The following is a 17,733-nucleotide window of genomic DNA, read 5'->3' as shown; positions in this document are numbered from 1 at the left end:
TGGAACGGACTTCATTTCCCATGATGCTTTGTGACCAGATGGCTTCTTTCTAAAAACAGCGTCATACGTTTTTTTTTTCTTTTTATTGAAATGCTTAAATTTGTGTGACCCGTGTATGAGCCGCACACAGGCTGCATTAAAGTAGACAAAACCGACTCCGCCTCTTTTCTCTGGGGGTCAAACAGGGGTGATCTGACCTCTGACCTCTGACCTGGAGAGCAGGAAGTCAGTCAGTCTGAGCCCAGTTATGACACAATCACCAGAACGCACTCCAGCCACTAGGGGGCAGCTTAGATCTACAAGAAGGAAGGAGTTCCACACGTGTCCAGCAGAGGGCACAAAAACAGCACATTAGAGCTACGTGTTTAACCACTTAAAGGAACAGGCCACCGTTTTTACATACTGAGATATGTTCTTACCTTAGCTTTGACGAGTTCTTTAGGACCTGTCTGATCTTCACCCGTGCCTTCAGTCACGTGTAAACAGCGCAGACGGCGTTAGCATTTAGCCCCTCCCTCTCTCCTCTATAGCTCCAAAACAGGTCAAGATAGAAGCTACCAAGCTCCCAAGTAATTTGGCATCCGCACAGTAAAGTGAAGATTACTGCGCGGATCCCAAACTACTCCTGGTATTATTACGCCTTACAATATAGTTCCCCCTTTATCCGCTTAGAAAATCCACATTGTTTAATTGTGTGTAATTATACTTTGTAGTGGAACACTTCACGTAACCATATTTAAATAGGGAAAACGTGGAAGAGCTTGGTAGCTTCTATCTTGACCAGTTTTGGAGCTATAGAGGAGAGAGGGAGAGGCTAAATGCTAACGCCGTCTGCGCTGTGTTTACGTGACTGAAGATCAGACAGGTCCTAAAGAACTCGTCACAGCTCAGGTAAGAACATATCTCAGTATGGAAAACGCTGGCCTGTTCCTTTAACTCCCACCTGAACTGAGAGCATTTTCTCCAGTTTGGCTTTACCCCAATCCAAAAGCTTCTGGAAAAAAAAGGTGAGAAAATAGCAACAAAACTGAGACGAAAAATTGACGAAAAATGTGACAAAAAACAAAAAAATATGATAAAAATTTGACAATAAAATGACAAAAAAAAGTTACAAAAATGAGTTCAATACCCAACTCAACTCATTTTGTAGCTTTGTCTATTTTTTTGTCATTTTTGTTTATTCTTTGTCACTTTTTTGTCACATTTCCATCCTTGTTTTCGTCTCAGTTTTGTTGCTATTTTCTCACCTTTTTTCCAGAAGCTTTTGGATTGGGGTAAAGCCAAACTGGAGAAAATGCTAAGGCGGGAGTTAAGAGGTTAATCAGTCTGGTCAGTCTGCCCCAGGGTGGCTGTGGCTACAGAAGTCGCTTGCACACAGAGTGAGGTTTGAAAACCCGTTTCTCTGGGATAAACCTCGGTACAGACGACAAACCGCGTCAGCCTCGTCTCTTTAAAGTAAGGCTTTGTTTTGTTCCTGAATCAGAAATAAAACGATTTTAATCTTTATGAACAAAAAACTCAAACTCCAGGTCAAAGTTCAAACAGAGGCTTTTATTCAGAGTCCGAGTGACGTCATCAGCACAAAGACCAGTCTGAGCCAGAGTCCAGAGTCCAGACCGAGTCCAGGGTCCCGAGTCCAGACCAGGTCCTGGATCTTTGTTTCACAAAAGTTTGTCAGTTTTTTGGTGATTTCCTCGTCGTCGTGTCCGGATCCACAGACCGTCCTGACTTTGGACTAAACTCAGAAAACACAAAATAAAATAAAATGATAAAAAAATAAAAGAATAAAATGGACAAATAAAAAAGCTGCCGCAGAATCAAACGTGCAAAAGACAAAGACTCGAGTTCTCGTCAGTGAAATAAACACGAGAAACAGAATCTGAGATCGGGATCAGGATGTAATGACACGACTCGTCCACCCGGGGCCTTTTCTCCTGTTTTACCCAAATCTAAAAGCGCCTGGAGAGTTTACAGACTTGAAAGCTAAGAACTACAGAACCCCTCTCAGCTTCTTCCTTGTTTTTGTTTCTTCTATGACATGTTTTAGTTTAATGACACGCGTGTGAGAAGCTTTTAGATTTGGGTAAAGCTGGAGTTAATGACTGATACTGATGATGTTCAGCTGAAGTCAAACGTTATATTCCTCAGTTACTGTGAAACGTATTTCCCCCACACTGGTCAGTACTTCAGTATTGCAGTAACGAGGTAGTTGCAGTGGAAGTGTTAGTCCAGCAGAAGCAGACGTTCTGGAGCCTCAGAGGGACCATGATGAACCTCGGCCGAGCAGCAGGGGGCGCCGGTGAACCAGAGCAACAGAAGATGACAGCGCCCTCTAGTGCCTGCATGTTGTTCTGTCAGGGGTCAGGGGTCAGATGGTTCTTCATGTTAAACTCCGGCCGTGCTCTCACTGATGCTCCTCCTTCAAACACAGAAGATTCTCAATCATCCAGGTCCAAACAAAACAGCAGGAAGAATCTGCAACTGGACCAGGTCTGGCCTTTAACTGGACCAGGTCTGGCCTTTAACTGGACCAGGTCTGGCAGGTGGTCCGTGATGGGTGACTTATACAGGAGAGGTTCATAGAGCTCCACAGTCCCGCCCCTTGCAGTCTTGTTGCTCCGGAAGCAAAAAATCCCCGTCAACATGACCGTCGATTTTCCAAAAATTCAAATATTAAGAGTTTAACGTCAGCGCAAAAGCTAGTCAGCTCTGTAGCGATTCATGACCATAAAATGTTTGATTTCAATCCAAAAAGACGACGACATGTTGAAGAAAAGGCAAAGGTACAAGGCTGTGACATCATTCACTTCCTGACTATAGAAACTCCGTATCCCAAGAACCATTGCGACATCGCGCCCACTGGTCAAGGCAACCAGGTTTTCAGCAAACACGGCCAGTTTCTTTTACTTTGCAGACAAAAGTTCTATATTATTTCACTGTTAAACAGTCTGAATCCTGCTAATGTGAATAAAGATGATGGTGGTTCGTTTAACTGGATCGTTGGGAACATTTTTTGGACGTTTTTCTTCCTCTCAGTGTTAGACATGGATAAAACGTCCACTATCTGCCTGCATTATGTTTGAATACATTGTTTATAATATGTTTTCTACATTACATTAGGTGTGTTTAAGATGAAGTGGCCTCGCCTCGATTCCAGACGAGACCTGGCGGCGGCGTCAGAGGGCGGAGAAAGGCGCCTCTAATCAAGGCAGACACATCTCAGCCCCGAGAACAGAGAGGAGCCTCAGATCACGCAGCGTCTCGCGTTTGTTAGAAAGTTTGGGAATAAAACTATTTTAAAAGTTTGTGAACACATTTCTGCTTCTCCCACACACCAGACAGACGCCCCATCACTACAGCTAAAATAACAGACTCTCCTTCTACAGTTTAGGATTAGAATAATAAACTTATGCATATTTAAACTGTAGGCCATATGTTGAACACACGGGCACTTTCTGTCAAATATGAAGACTCTGAAGCATTTCTGCAGATTTAAGTAGATCTTGGTGATGAGAAAAAAGGAGGCAGGAGGCTGCGGAGCGTCAGGGCAACACGTCTCCGATCTAAACACAACTCGTATCCAATCATCTGTCAGTCAGTCCTCTGTCAGCAAACGTGTTTACAGCACTTCATTTCCCACAATCCCTTTGGCCTTTGTAGTTCAGCCAGCCGAGCGAGGCGGAGAAAAGCAACTTCGCTCGCCTCCCCAAGGCGCTCCAGCCGCCTCGGTCTCACGAGAATACGGCACCGTCGCACAGGTGGCGTCAGAGCGATTCTGACCGGCCTGCACCGCTCGCCTGAAGCCGCCTGGAAGCGCCCGAAGCGCCTCGCTCATCTTAAACACACCTAATAAATAAACACGTGTGGGAATGTGAAGCTCCACCAATCAAAAGCCTCGTAGTAGATCATGGGACTCCCGAGCATCCTGGGTAATGTAGTTCGAGGACGAAGGCTCGCAGTTAAACTAGCTGGATCTCAGACGTGCTTTTTTCACCTGCGTCTGACTCTGCGGTCGCTTTAGAACCACAGAGCTGCCGCCCACACGCTTCTGCTGCTGAACATAGTCTGACCAGCTCAGGCTGAAGATCCTCCTGTTTGGACCTGGACGTTTGAGGAGAACCTGTGTTTGTTTCCCGGTGACTGGAGCAGCTCTGGAGCCGCTCTGGCCTTGAACAAAGAACTACGTAATAAAAATGTCCGGCTGAAGATTCTTCTTCTGTTTTCTCGTTCTTTTGTTTCTCTTCTGGTGATCCTGAGCATTTACCCCGTTACTGACGCATGAACGAGCTCAGTCAGGCTGTAATGCTTTCCACCACCAGGAGGCGCCCAACACTGTGTGACACAACCTGACAGAGAGTGAGGAATCATCGGCCTCACTGGTTCTTCTGAAGTCTGGCTGGTTTAACCCCTTAACTCCCACCTGAACCGAGCACCTTTTCTCCAGTTTGGCTTTACCCCAATCCAAAACAAAACTGACGAAAACAATGATGGAAATGTGACGAAAAATGGATGAAAAAGTGGCGAAAATGTCACAAGAAATTGACAAAATGTGACAAAAAATAACCCAAAAAATGACAAAAATGTTACAAAAATATGACAAAAAAAATTACCAAAATTTGATGAAAATTGTACAAAAAAATTAAAAAAAATGTGACAAAAAAATAAAAAAAAATTGATACCATTTTGACAAAAAAAATGACCAAAATGTAGCAAAAAATGACAAAAAACTGATGAAAAATTGACAAAAAAAAAAAAAAAAAAATGCGAGTTACAAAGTTACAAAAATGAGTTGAATACCCAACAAAAAATGATGGAAACCAATGTGATGACGTGAGGATCCTCTGGGTTCAGGCGGGAGTTCAGAGGTTAATGATGGACAAACAGAAACGGTAAAACTGAGCCAGCGTCGAAAACCATCTGTGATAAATCTGTGTCTTTTAAAGTTTATTCCCACCAGAGAAACGTCCTGGAGCGACGTCAGAGCAGCTGAAACACATTAAAGTCACATAAGAGCTGCCACCAGGGGTCGCCCTCGCGCCGCTCAAGCAAATAAATAAATCCTTCACATTTGTCCATAAAAAACTAAAGTCCTGGTTTCTGTGACATCATCAAAGGGCGCGGCCTCCTGTAGCCCCTCCCCCTCTGGGCCGACGAGCCAGTGGCAGAGCTCGGAGGGCGGGGCTGAGCGGATTGGCTGCGGACGGAGGCGGGTCCTTCTCTCCGGGAGCCGATTGGACGAAGCCGACGATCCACGACAGGAAGTGCCTGAGAGGAACAGGAAACAGATTAGACCGGCTTTAATTTGCCTCCACCAGCCGCGAACCCGGCCCCTGTCGGAGACCCGGCCCCTGTCGGAGACCCGGCCCCTGTCGGAGACCCGGCCTCTGTCGGAGACCCGGCCTCTGTCGGAGACCCGGCCTCTGTTAAAGACCCGGCCTCTGTTAAAGACCCGGCCTCTGTCGGAGACCCGGCCTCTGTCGGAGACCGGCCTCTGTTAAAGACCCGGCCTCTGTTAAAGACCCGGCCTCTGTTAAAGACCCGGCCTCTGTCGGAGACCCGGCCTCTGTCAAAAATCCAGCCCTTAAATTCCACAGAACCTCCTGAACCTCCTGGACCTCGAGGCCTGAGCGTCGACCCAGAGTCGAGTCCAATGGACCAATCAAAACTCTTCGATCTCACTCCTGTTTCCTCATAAGGCTAAGTCCCGCCCCCTAAAGACACAAACCAATAGGAAACATCCTGCATCTCAGCTCTCAGTCATCCAGGATCGATGCTCAGGATGTTTCTGTGATTCACTTTAAGGGGTTCTTCCAATCCCAGTCTGGGAGGTGCTGCCCCCTGGAGGCCCGGGGACTCACCTGCGCTCGTTACACTCAGGCCTGGGTGAGGTGAGTGTGGGAGGTGCTGCCCCCTGGAGGCCCGGGGTCTCACCTGCGCTCGTTACGTGGCTCGCTCCGTCACCGTCACCTCCTCCTCCGGGTCGTAGTAGTAGAACTTCCTCAGGTAGGAGATCAGAGGCCTGCACACAGAGGGTCAGAGACACAGAGGGTCAGAGACAGTTCCAGGGTCAAGGGTCAGAGACAGTTCCAGGGTCAGGGGTCAGAGACAGTTCCAGGGTCAGGGGTCAGAGACAGTTCCAGGGTCAGGGGTCAGAGACAGTTCCAGGGTCAGGGGTCAGAGACAGTTCCAGGGTCAGGGGTCAGAGACAGTTCCAGGGTCAGGGGTCAGAGACACAGAGGGTCAGAGACAGTTCCAGGGTCAGGGGTCAGAGACACAGAGGGTCAGAGACAGTTCCAGGGTCAGGGGTCAGAGACACAGAGGGTCAGAGACAGTTCCAGGGTCAGGGGTCAGAGACAGTTCCAGGGTCAGGGGTCAGGGTTCCTCACGTGGGCAATGGCAGCTCCTGCACGTGGTCCACCCTCACAGTTTGTCTGATGCAGAAGCGACACAGATGCTGCAGCGTTTTCACCGAGCTGAAGCGGGAGACGGGATAGAGCAGCTGCACGGGGGTGGGGGGGAGGCCTGGGGGGGGGGGGGACAGGGGGGAGACAGGGGGGGAGGAGAACACCGTGATACTGCAACGACGAAACCAAAGTCCAGAACAAAGGGATACGTTTGAAGGAGCCGCACCTGGGACTCTGGAGCGCAGGAAGTACAGGAACTTCCCGTTCTTAGAGTGAGCGATGGCTCGATCGATGAACTCGACCACGGAGTGACAGCGATCCTCGAAGCGCGGGTGACACCACAGGCTGAAGGTCCCTACAAGAACAAGCACAGGCTGAAGGTCCCTACGAGAACAAGCACAGGCTGAAGGTCCCTACGAGAACAAGCACAGGCTGAAGGTCCTACGAGAACAAGCACAGGCTGAAGGTCCTACGAGAACAAGCACAGGCTGAAGGTCCCTACGAGAACAAGCACAGGCTGAAGGTCCTACGAGAACAAGCACAGGCTGAAGGTCCCTACGAGAACAAGCACAGGCTGAAGGTCCTACGAGAACAAGCACAGGCTGAAGGTCCTACGAGAACAAGCACAGGCTGAAGGTCCTACGAGAACAAGCACAGGCTGAAGGTCCTACGAGAACAAGCACAGGCTGAAGGTCCTACGAGAACAAGCACAGGCTGAAGGTCCTACGAGAACAAGCACAGGCTGAGGGTCCTACGAGAACAAGCACAGGCTGAAGGTCCTACGAGAACAAGCACAGGCTGAAGGTCCTACGAGAACAAGCACAGACTGAAGGTCCTACGAGAACAAGCACAGGCTGAAGGTCCTACGAGAACAAGCACAGACTGAAGGTCCTACGAGAACAAGCACAGGCTGAAGGTCCTACGAGAACAAGCACAGACTGAAGGTCCTACGAGAACAAGCACAGGCTGAAGGTCCTACGAGAACAAGCACAGGCTGAAGGTCCTACGAGAACAAGCACAGGCTGAAGGTCCTACGAGAACAAGCACAGACTGAAGGTCCTACGAGAACAAGCACAGGCTTAAGGTCCTACGAGAACAAGCACAGACTGAAGGTCCTACGAGAACAAGCACAGGCTGAAGGTCCTACGAGAACAAGCACAGACTGAAGGTCCTACGAGAACAAGCACAGACTGAAGGTGTGTAGTGTAGGGAGTACCTCTGTAGTGCTCCATGCGGGTGTGGTGGGTGTAGTGTAGGGAGTACCTCTGTAGTGCTCCATGTGGGTGTGGTGGGTGTAGTGTAGGGAGTACCTCTGTAGTGCTCCATGCGGGTGTGGTGGGTGTAGTGTGGGGAGTACCTCTGTAGTGCTCCATGCGGGTGTGGTGGGTGTAGTGTAGGGAGTACCTCTGTAGTGCTCCATGCGGGTGTGGTGGGTGTAGTGTAGGGAGTACCTCTGTAGTGCTCCATGCGGGTGTGGTGGGTGTGTAGTGTAAGGAGTACCTCTGTAGTGCTCCATGCGGGTGTGGTGGGTGACGCTCTGGGACCTGAAGCTCAGGCTCAGGATGTATCTCGGGTCAGAACTGTCTCGGACGAGGAACGATCCGTCCGGTTTCCCCTTTAGCTTCAGCTCCGCGTCCTCCCAGTTCATCGGACCCCAGTACCACCCGCACTGCAACAGAGGAGCGGGTACTCAGTGGGTACTCAGTGGGGACTCAGTGGGGACTCAGTGGGGACTCAGTGGGGACTCAGTGGGGACTCAGAGGGGACTCAGTGGGGACTCAGTGGGGACTCAGTGGGGACTCAGTGGGGACTCAGTGGGGACTCAGAGGGGACTCAGAGGGGACTCAGCGGGGACTCAGCGGGGACTCAGAGGGGACTCAGAGGGGACTCAGCGAGGACTCAGTAGGGACTCAGAGGGGACTCAGAGGGGACTCAGAGGGGACTCAGCGGGGACTCAGCGGGGACTCAGTGGGGACTCAGAGGGGACTCAGAGGGGACTCAGCGGGGACTCAGCGGGGACTCAGCGGGGACTCAGAGGGGACTCAGCATGTACTCAGAGGGGACTCAGAGGGGACTCAGCGGGGACTCAGCGGGGACTCAGCGGGGACTCAGAGGGGACTCAGAGGGGACTCAGAGGGGACTCAGCGGGGACTCAGAGGGGACTCAGTGGGGACTCAGTGGGGACTCAGAGGGGACTCAGAGGGGACTCAGCGGGGACTCAGCGGGGACTCAGCGGGGACTCAGAGGGGACTCAGCATGTACTCAGAGGGGACTCAGAGGGGACTCAGCGGGGACTCAGCGGGGACTCAGCGGGGACTCAGAGGGGACTCAGAGGGGACTCAGTAGGGACACAGAGGGTACTCAGCATGTACTCAGAAGGTACTCAGCGGGTACTCAGAGGGGACTCAGTGGTTCTGACCTTCTCCAGCTCTCGGAGGCTGCTGGCGAAGCTGCCGGCATCCGATTGGCTGAGAGAGTAGCGGGCAGTGGCGTCTGACTGGCTCAGGGGGCAGCGGGGGGCGGGTCTTGGTGGGCGCAGGGGGATGGGGCGGGGCAGACCTCGCAGAAACGCGTCTGGAACAGAAAACGAGGAGTGAGAGCCTGATCGGAGCACCCGAAACCTCCGAGCGCTGCTTTTACCGTTGAGGCTGAGGCTGTGCTGCATGGCGCCGACAGCAGGGGGCAGCACCAGGCTCCGCGGGGGCAGCGACTGCATCGAAACGCCACGATCCAGGAAGGAGCTCTGAGGGGGCGGGCCCGCGAAGTCATCTGTCCAATCAGAGGAGAGAGTTCAGGAGGAGTTCAGCAGAAACAGAGAGAGACGTGAGAGCAAATACCGAGGAGGCTCAGGCTGCGACGAGGAGGAGGAGGAGGAGTGGGAGGGTGAAGAGCGGTCCTCCGAGAGATGTCCACGTCCACCAGGGACACCGTCTCCCCTGAGAGAGGGGGGGGGTTAAAAGGAGGAACTGAAAGTTAGTGGAAAATAGGGATGCAACGATTCCCGATTATATCAAATCGTTCGAAACATCTTGAATCGATGACTACCCCCATTCCCCATGTGATCTGCCTGAGGGCGGAGCCACACCTGTGCGCTAGCAGCTGGTGTTTGTAGCATTAGCTGTTAGCAGACGCCGGGACACGGACATTACGGCAACAACGAGAAAACGACACAGATCGGATCATCATAACGCCGTCCGGATACGGGAGAACTGCCTTTAGCTCCGCCTCCGATAAACATGAGAAAATACTGCCTTTAGCTCCGCCTCCATAAACATGAGAAAATACTGCCTTTAACTCCGCCTCCATAAACATGAGAAAATACTGCCTTTAGCTCCGCCTCCATAAACATGAGAACATACTGCCTTTAGCTCCGCCTCCGTAAACATGAGAACATACTGCCTTTAGCTCCGCCTCCGTAAACATGAGAACATACTGCCTTTAGCTCCGCCTCCGTAAACATGAGAACATACTGCCTTTAGCTCCGCCTCCGTAAACATGAGAACATACTGCCTTTAGCTCCGCCTCCGTAAACATGAGAACATACTGCCTTTAGCTCCGCCTCCGTAAACATGAGAACATACTGCCTTTAGCTCCGCCTCCGTAAACATGAGAACATACTGCCTTTAGCTCCGCCTCCGTATACATGAGAACATACTGCCTTTAGCTCCGCCTCCGTAAACATGAGAACATACTGCCTTTAGCTCCGCCTCCGTAAACATGAGAACATACTGCCTTTAGCTCCGCCTCCGTAAACATGAGAACTGCCTTTAGCTCCGCCTCCGTAAACATGAGAACATACTAACTTTAGCTCCGCCTCCGTAAACATGAGAACATACTGCCTTTAGCTCCGCCTCCGTAAACATGAGAACATACTGCCTTTAGCTCCGCCTCCGTAAACATGAGAACAAACTGCCTTTAGCTCCGCCTCCGTAAACATGAGAACATACTGCCTTTTGCTCCGCCTCCGTAAACATGAGAACAAACTGCCTTTAGCTCCGCCTCCGTAAACATGAGAACAAACTGCTTTTAGCTCCGCTTCCGTAAACATGAGAACATACTGCCTTTAGCTCCGCCTCCGTAAACATGAGAACAAACTGCCTTTAGCTCCGCCTCCGTAAACATGAGAACATACTGCCTTTAGCTCCGCCTCCGTAAACATGAGAACAAACTGCCTTTAGCTCCGCCTCCGTAAACATGAGAACATACTGCCTTTAGCTCCGCCTCCGTAAACATAAGAACATACTGCCTTTAGCTCCGCCTCCGTAAACATGAGAACATACTGCCTTTAACTCCGCCTCCGTAAACATGAGAACATACTGCCTTTAGCTCCGCCTCCGTAAACATAAGAACATACTGCCTTTAGCTCCGCCTCCGTAAACATGAGAACATACTGCCTTTAGCTCCGCCTCCGTAAACATGAGAACATACTGCCTTTAGCTCCGCCTCCGTAAACATGAGAACAAACTGCCTTTAGCTCCGCCTCCGTAAACATGAGAACATCACTGGTGCTGGTGGAACATCTGTCACAGAGGCTTTAGTGACTGAACAGTAGATCACATACAAACATAACAGTCGTATCAAATGTCAGAGGAATGTTCCTGAGCTACAGGTGTTACTGTGTCAACTCTAAAAGAACAAAAAGCTCAAACAAAGGAAACTAAAATAAACTAAGGTCTGCAGAGCTTAGCATTGGAACATTTAGCACTACAATCTACTTTGATTCAATACAGAGAGAGTGTCATTCAGCAAAATCATATTTGAACCAAAAATAAAAAGACTTTTCAGCGCATTAAAAGTATTGAATTGTGAAAAGTGAATCACTGCATCGCTCGTAGAAAACTAAACTCTTATAGTTCACAGTGAAGTCACGTCTAAAAGACTTTCATCGGCTCCTGCTGAAGCGGCTCCTCAGAGCTGCTCCTGCAGAAGCGGCTCCTCAGGTGTGACTCACCGGTGAAGGGCGGGGTGAAGGGCCCCGGGGAGAAGGCACTGAGGGGCCGCGACGCCTGCAGCCTGAAACACAAACACCAGGTAGATTCAACACCTCAGTCTCAGAGCTCACACAGCTTTATCAGAGTCAAAAAGGAAAAATAAAGTTTTTCAGTGAAACTCGTGATGGTTTTGTGTCTCAGTTTGAATCACTGACATTAATCTCAGTCTGGGATGATCAGCTTCGGGTTAAGCCCAGTTAAGGGAAAAACTACTGAAAAAGGATAATCAGATCATCGTTTTCAAGCGATAAAGGAAAGAAAAAGTATCTCTCTGCTGATGAAAAGTGTGAGACAGGTGAATGCCTTGGTCTCGGTATGAAAACCTTCGATATTTCAGTAAAGATGAAGCAGAATCATCGAACTGATAAGAGATTTGTGGATGATTCAGACACTCGGGTTTGTGCAGATAAAGGCACGAGGACGGTTTCTGCCAGACAAACACATCAGATGAAGAGAACAGATGCTACAAAGCAGCAGACAGGTATCTGAAGCTGCTGGTGCCTCTCCTGAACATGAAGGTGCAGGACCTCCACATGGACCACTGTGTGATGACGTACCTGCTGGGGTCCTGGTCCTGCGTGCTGGAGCCGGACCCCCACACGTCCAGCAGACTCCCCCCAGACGAGGTGGAGGAGGCCAGGCTCGGCCGCTTGTCCAGCCCCGGCGTCGCTCCGGAGCTCCGCGTCCGAAACAGCTTCGACAGGCGAACCTTCAGGCCCTTCCTCGACTTCCCCCGAGCTGCAGGAGAGGACACGTGTTAGAGCGCCACCTGCAGGAGGACACGTGTTAGAGCACCACCTGCAGGAGGACACGTGTTAGAGCGCCCCCTGCAGGAGAGGACACGTGTTAGAGCGCCACCTGCAGGAGGACACGTGTTAGAGCGCCCCCTGCAGGAGAGGACACGTGTTAGAGCGCCCCCTGCAGGAGAGGACACATGTTAGAGCACCACCTGCAGGAGGACACGTGTTAGAGCGCCCCCTGCAGGACAGGAAGGCTCAAGCAACAGATCAACTAAAGCCTTTCCCCCGAGCTGCAGGAGAGAGGACACGTGTTAGAGCGCCACCATCTGGAGCTGTGTCTGTGTGACTCACATCTGGAGCTGTGTGACTCACATCTGGAGCTGTGTGTGTGTGTGACTCACATCTGGAGCTGTGTGTGTGTGTCTCACATCTGGAGCTGTGTGTGTGTGACTCACATCTGGAGCTGTGTCTGTGTGACTCACATCTGGAGCTGTGTGACTCACATCTGGAGCTGTGTGTGTGTGTGACTCACATCTGGAGCTGTGTGTGTGTGTGTGTGACTCACATCTGGAGCTGTGTGTGTGTGTCTCACATCTGGAGCTGTGTCTGTGTGACTCACATCTGGAGCTGTGTGTGTGTGTGTGTGTGTGACTCACATCTGGAGCTGTGTGTGTGTGACTCACATCTGGAGCTGTGTGTGTGTGACTCACATCTGGAGCTGTGTGTGTGTGTGTGACTCACATCTGGAGCTGTGTGTGTGTGTGACTCACATCTGGAGCTGTGTGTGTGTGACTCACATCTGGAGCTGTGTGTGTGTGTGACTCACATCTGGAGCTGTGTGTGTGTGTGACTCACATCTGGAGCTGTGTGTGTGTGTGACTCACATCTGGAGCTGTGTGTGTGTGTGTGTGTGACTCACATCTGGAGCTGTGTGTGTGTGTGTGTGTGTGACTCACATCTGGAGCTGTGTGTGTGTGACTCACATCTGGAGCTGTGTCTGTGTGACTCACATCTGGAGCTGTGTGTGTGTGTGTGTGTGACTCACATCTGGAGCTGTGTGTGTGTGACTCACATCTGGAGCTGTGTCTGTGTGACTCACATCTGGAGCTGTGTGTGTGTGTGACTCACATCTGGAGCTGTGTGTGTGTGACTCACATCTGGAGCTGTGTGTGTGTGTGACTCACATCTGGAGCTGTGTGTGTGTGACTCACATCTGGAGCTGTGTATGTGTGTGACTCACATCTGGAGCTGTGTGTGTGTGTGACTCACATCTGGAGCTGTGTCTGTGTGACTCACATCTGGAGCTGTGTTTGTCTGAGTCCAGGCTCATCAGTGGAGACAGAGAGCGCCCCCCGCTGGGCAGAGACAGCTTAGGCGTGGAGGCTCTGCTCTGTGGCTGTGAGCGGCAGCCGCGCTCCGGGCCGCGGGCCGAGAGCCGCTCCAGGCTGCGGGCTGGCTCGGGGGTGTGTCCTCGCTCCACCAGGCCCCGCCCCTCCAGGCCCTGCAGCACCAGCAGGGCGTGGTCGTCCCGGCGTCCCGAGGCGCCGCTGTGACACGAGCAGTTCCCCGCCTCGCGCTCCTCTCCGATCTGCCCCAGACGCCTCGCCAGCGCCAGCACCGCGTCCTGGTCCTTCAGCGCCTCCCAGGGGCCGGACGGAGCGGCGCAGGACCCGCCCTCAAACAGCCTGGACACAGAGAGGAAGGTCAGAGGTCACTGCGGTCTCAGTGAAGCCTGAGGTCTCGGCCCCACCCTCGGCCCCGCCCTCACCGTGGAGCCGCACACGGGTCCAGCAGCCCCAGCCTCAGCGCCTGGTCCAACAGCGCCGGGGGCCACATGGAGAAGGCGCCGTGCGGGTCAGAGTTCTGAGGCGCAGGAGCCCAGGGGCCCGGGGCCACGGCGGCGTCTGAGGAGAAGGTCAGAGGTCAAAGATAATAATGTAGCTTGAACTGCCTTTAAACCAAAACACTGTCGACCTATAACCTCCTAACTCCCGCCTGAACCGAGAGGATCTTTTTCCTCACGTCAGCACATTGTTTTTCCATCATTTTTTTGTTGGGTATTCAACTCAATTTTCACATTTCTGTCATTTTTTTGGTCATTTTTATTAGATTTTATGTGTGATTTTATTCTCGTTTTCTGTAAAGCGTCTTTGAGTGTCTTGAAAAGCGATATACAAATAAAATGTATTATTATTATACATTTTTGTATTTTTTTTTGTCACATTTTTATCAAATTTCTGTCATTTTTTTGTCCATTTTTTTTGTCACATTTTGGTCATTTTTTCGTCAATTTCTTGTGAAATTTTTGCCACTTTTTCATAAATTTTTCGTCACTTTTTTGGTCACATTTCCATCATTGTTTTCGTCTCAGTTCTGTTGCTATTTTCTCACCTTTTTTCCAGAAGCTTTTGGATTGGGGTGAAGCCAAACTGGAGAAAACGTGCTCGGTTCAGGTGGGGTTAAGGACTTAACCTTTAACCACATAAACTCTACAGTCAATAAACCACAGTAAAGAGTTCAACCATCTGAAAATATCCCACAATCAACTCATAAATGGAAGTGAACAGAAAGGAGGTCGAACGTAAACACCTGCACTGACAGTAATGTTGTTTTTCTGTCTTGCACCATTAGTGGTTCGGGTCAATCCGGGTCATTCGGGCCCTCAGTGTGGGGGGGGTCGACAGAGAACAGGTTTTTGGTGTTTTATCCTTTGGGATTTGATCAGAAAAATAATGTGTTGTTTTTTGACCCCACAGACTCCACCCACACTTCAAGTCACAGGGTCAAACTTTATTTATCCTCATAATAAACCCCAAGGCTCTATTTGCTAATCCTGTCCCATATTACCTGAAGCCCCCGCATGGTGGTTATGGTGACGGAGTTATAAACCAAGGAAATGATCAGGCTGTGACCCCTTTAGCCCCCCCTGAACCGAGCACATCGTCTCCACCTTCACCCAAATCTAAAAGCTTCTCCGCTGGAGCTCACAGCCCAGAGTGAACCAGAGCGTCAGTTGAAAGCTAAGACCTACAAAAGTCTTTAACAAAATCTAAGCTAGATATAGGTAGAACATAAAACCACGTTGTTGTCGTTTGTGTTTTTATGTTTCATTTTTGCCATATTTTTTGTTGTGGATCATTTTTCTCGGGTCTCACGAGGCTTTTCTCTCATGTTCTTAGACCTGACACAGTTTCATATAAAACACTCACATGTGTCGTGTTTGTCATGTTTTCATTTTGATAAATTTATTTTTATCAGGTGTTTTATCTCAATAAAAATCACCCGAGTCAGTGACAGTGTGATGGAAATGCACTCGGTTAAGGCGGAGGTTAAGAGGTTATACCACAAAACCGCTCTGCCTCAGACCCGGCGGACCGCAGCCCGGGTCCGGAGGCAGCAGCAGCCCGGGTCCAGGGGCAGCAGCAGCCCCGGGTCCGGGGGGCAGCAGCCCCAGGTCCGGAGGCAGCAGCAGCGGGTCCGGGGGGCACAGAAGCCCCGGGTCTGGGGGGCAGCACCCCGGGTCCGGAGGCAGCAGCCCCGGGTCCGGAGGCAGCAGCCCCGGGTCCGGAGGCAGCAGCAGCCCCAGGTCCGGAGGCAGCAGCAGCGGGTCCGGAGGCAGCAGCAGCGGGCCGGGCTCAGACCTGTGGCCGCGGAGGGCGCTCCTGTCTCCGGGTCGGTCTGCAGCAGGTTCTGGAGGACCATGATCTGGGCCTGAGACGGTCCCGGTTCCGGGCTGAGGGGCGGGCTGCGCGGCGGCTCCAGGCCGGCCGCGGGCTCTCCTCTCCCGGGCAGAGGTGAACTGTAGTGGGGGGATGAGCGGCCTCCTCCTGGGCTGCCGCGGGGCCCGGGCTCCGGGTCCGAGTCCCGCGCGGGTTTCACGGGCACGAACCCGTCCGCGCGCTCGTCCAGCCGCGCGTGCACATACTCGGCCGCGTGCACGAGCCGCATGAGCACGAAGTCCGCGTCCCCGTCCGTCATGTCAGCTGTTAGCCGCTGTTAGCCGCCGTTAGCTTCGGCTAGCTCGGCTCTTACATAACACAGACAGGGCAAATGCTAATGCTAACGGCTAATGCTAACGGCTCCGCGGACCGCCCGCCGGTGTACCGGGCCCCGAGCCGCAGAGCCCCGGGGACAGCAGCGCCATGGTCCACTCCCATGTCCTTTATACATCCACAGATCCACCAGGCATCCTCTTTATCCTCATTGTTATCCTCATTATGATCCTCATAACGTCCAGATGCTCGGCTCCATCAGCAGCAGCTCCGCTAACACAGAGCACAGCGCCACACAGCGGACCAACTAGGGTTTACTGTGTAACCTCTTAACCCCCGCCTGAACCGAGCGCTTTTCCTCCAGCTTTACCCAAATCTAAAAGCTTCTCGACCTCATTTGAAAGCTAAGACAGACAAGACTCACCTCGATCTTTGTCCTCGCGTTGTCTATTATTGTTTTTTTTTAAGTTTTTGTCACTGTTTCATCACTATTGTCGCTTTTTGTTGAGTTTTCCTCATTTGCTCCTCGCAACAAAACTGAGACGAGAACAATGATGGAAATGTGAATGTGAAAAATGACAAAAGACGAAAAAACAAAAAATGTGACAAAAAAAGTGACAAAAATGTGACAAAAAATGACCCAAAAAATGACTAAAATATGACAAAAAATGACCAAAAAAAATAACAAAAATGACAAAAAAATAACAAAAATGACAAAAAAAAATGACAAAAAAAGAACAGAAAAAATGACAAAAATGTGATAAAAAAAAAAAAAAGCCGAACTAGAGAAAATGCGCTCGGCTAAAGGGTTTTCATGTGTGTATTTATTGTGTGAAATCTCTCTAAGCGGTCAGAGTGACGTTAGTGACGTCACTCAGAGGCAGAAAAGTGTTGACGCTCCGCTGCGAGCAGGGTTCGAATCTGCGCGGGGAAACCCCATTGGATTTCAAGTCCAACGCCTTAACCACTCGGCCAAAAATGGGGCAAAAGGGACTAACTGGGGCGGGGCAAGAAAAAAATGAGAGGAAGCAGAGGGGGGGGGGGGGGGGGGGGGGGGGGGGGGAGAAAAAGAAGAGAAGGAAAGAAGGAGGAAAATGTACATTATATAAAACATTTTCTACTCTATTATCTTCTCAACATTGTTTACACTCACTTCAGCACTTATTGCAAGGTGTATCATCACTTACATTTTCATGTCTCTTGTGGGATTCGACCCAGCAACCTGTAACACAGTGCTTTGGACATTCTTAAGGCCTACCAGGTGCTAGTAAAATCAAAACAATGTATTAACAGTGTGTAACTATGAATGTAGATAAGAGATGCAGCACAAGTGAATAAAACAAATTCCAAATTGAGCAAAGATTGTTGGGTTTTGAGAATAAATGTAAAGTGATTCTGCAATAAATTCTGGCTTTAGTTTTTCAATGTCTTACGCTCACTGTCCTGTTTTTTAAACAGGAAATTCAATAAAAATGTGGAGGCTATTCTTGGTTTAAAAAAATTCCAACTTTATTGTAACATTGAACCACACAGTAAGAAAACAAATTAAAACTAGAAACCAGAGACAGAATGAGGAGAGTAAATGGAAACAAATTATTAAATAACT

General features: G+C 50.5%; 1 protein-coding gene across 3 annotated transcripts; it reads right to left on the bottom strand.

Annotated features, from left to right (window-relative positions):
* Positions 1 to 5,052: 5,052 nt before the first annotated feature.
* On the bottom strand, positions 5,053 to 16,426 carry LOC306968703 (suppressor of cytokine signaling 7-like). Of its 3 annotated transcripts, XM_079564180.1 has the most exons (13): positions 15,777 to 16,425; positions 13,904 to 14,039; positions 13,432 to 13,820; positions 11,953 to 12,133; positions 11,356 to 11,417; positions 9,242 to 9,340; positions 9,045 to 9,173; positions 8,824 to 8,978; positions 7,905 to 8,073; positions 6,631 to 6,759; positions 6,387 to 6,522; positions 5,932 to 6,019; positions 5,053 to 5,265 (listed from the first exon to the last, which is right to left on the bottom strand). In XM_079564180.1, exons 1-12 carry the CDS (start codon positions 16,111 to 16,113, stop codon positions 5,941 to 5,943), a joined length of 2,001 nt encoding a protein of 666 aa, XP_079420306.1. In that variant the 5' UTR covers positions 16,114 to 16,425; the 3' UTR covers positions 5,053 to 5,265; positions 5,932 to 5,940. The 3 variants fall into 3 exon arrangements, 1 of the variants encoding a protein (XP_079420306.1); XR_013793274.1 differs by lacking the exon at positions 5,053 to 5,265 and having other exon boundaries at positions 7,621 to 8,073; XR_013793273.1 differs by lacking the exons at positions 5,053 to 5,265; positions 9,242 to 9,340 and having other exon boundaries at positions 7,621 to 8,073; positions 15,777 to 16,426.
* Between the last annotated feature and the right edge of the window lie 1,307 nt (positions 16,427 to 17,733).

Source organism: Gobius niger (assembly GCF_951799975.1).
Source record: "Gobius niger genome assembly, chromosome: 10".
In the NCBI taxonomy this organism is placed as follows: domain Eukaryota; kingdom Metazoa; phylum Chordata; class Actinopteri; order Gobiiformes; family Gobiidae; genus Gobius; species Gobius niger.
Note: the sequence above shows the minus strand (reverse complement) of the source record. Positions and strands in the feature narration are given on the sequence as shown.

Bases quoted from the DNA above. Each gene is read 5' to 3' on its own strand.
- LOC306968703 (XM_079564180.1), bottom strand. From the start codon at position 16,113: ATGACGGACGGGGACGCGGACTTCGTGCTCATGCGGCTCGTGCACGCG. The intron at 14,040-15,776 runs GTCTGAGCCCGG...CCTTCTCCTCAG, and splicing joins AGCGCCCTCCGCGGCCACAG to ACGCCGCCGTGGCCCCGGGC. The intron at 6,760-7,904 runs GTACTCCTTACA...TTGTTCTTGTAG, and splicing joins CCGCATGGAGCACTACAGAG to GGACCTTCAGCCTGTGGTGT.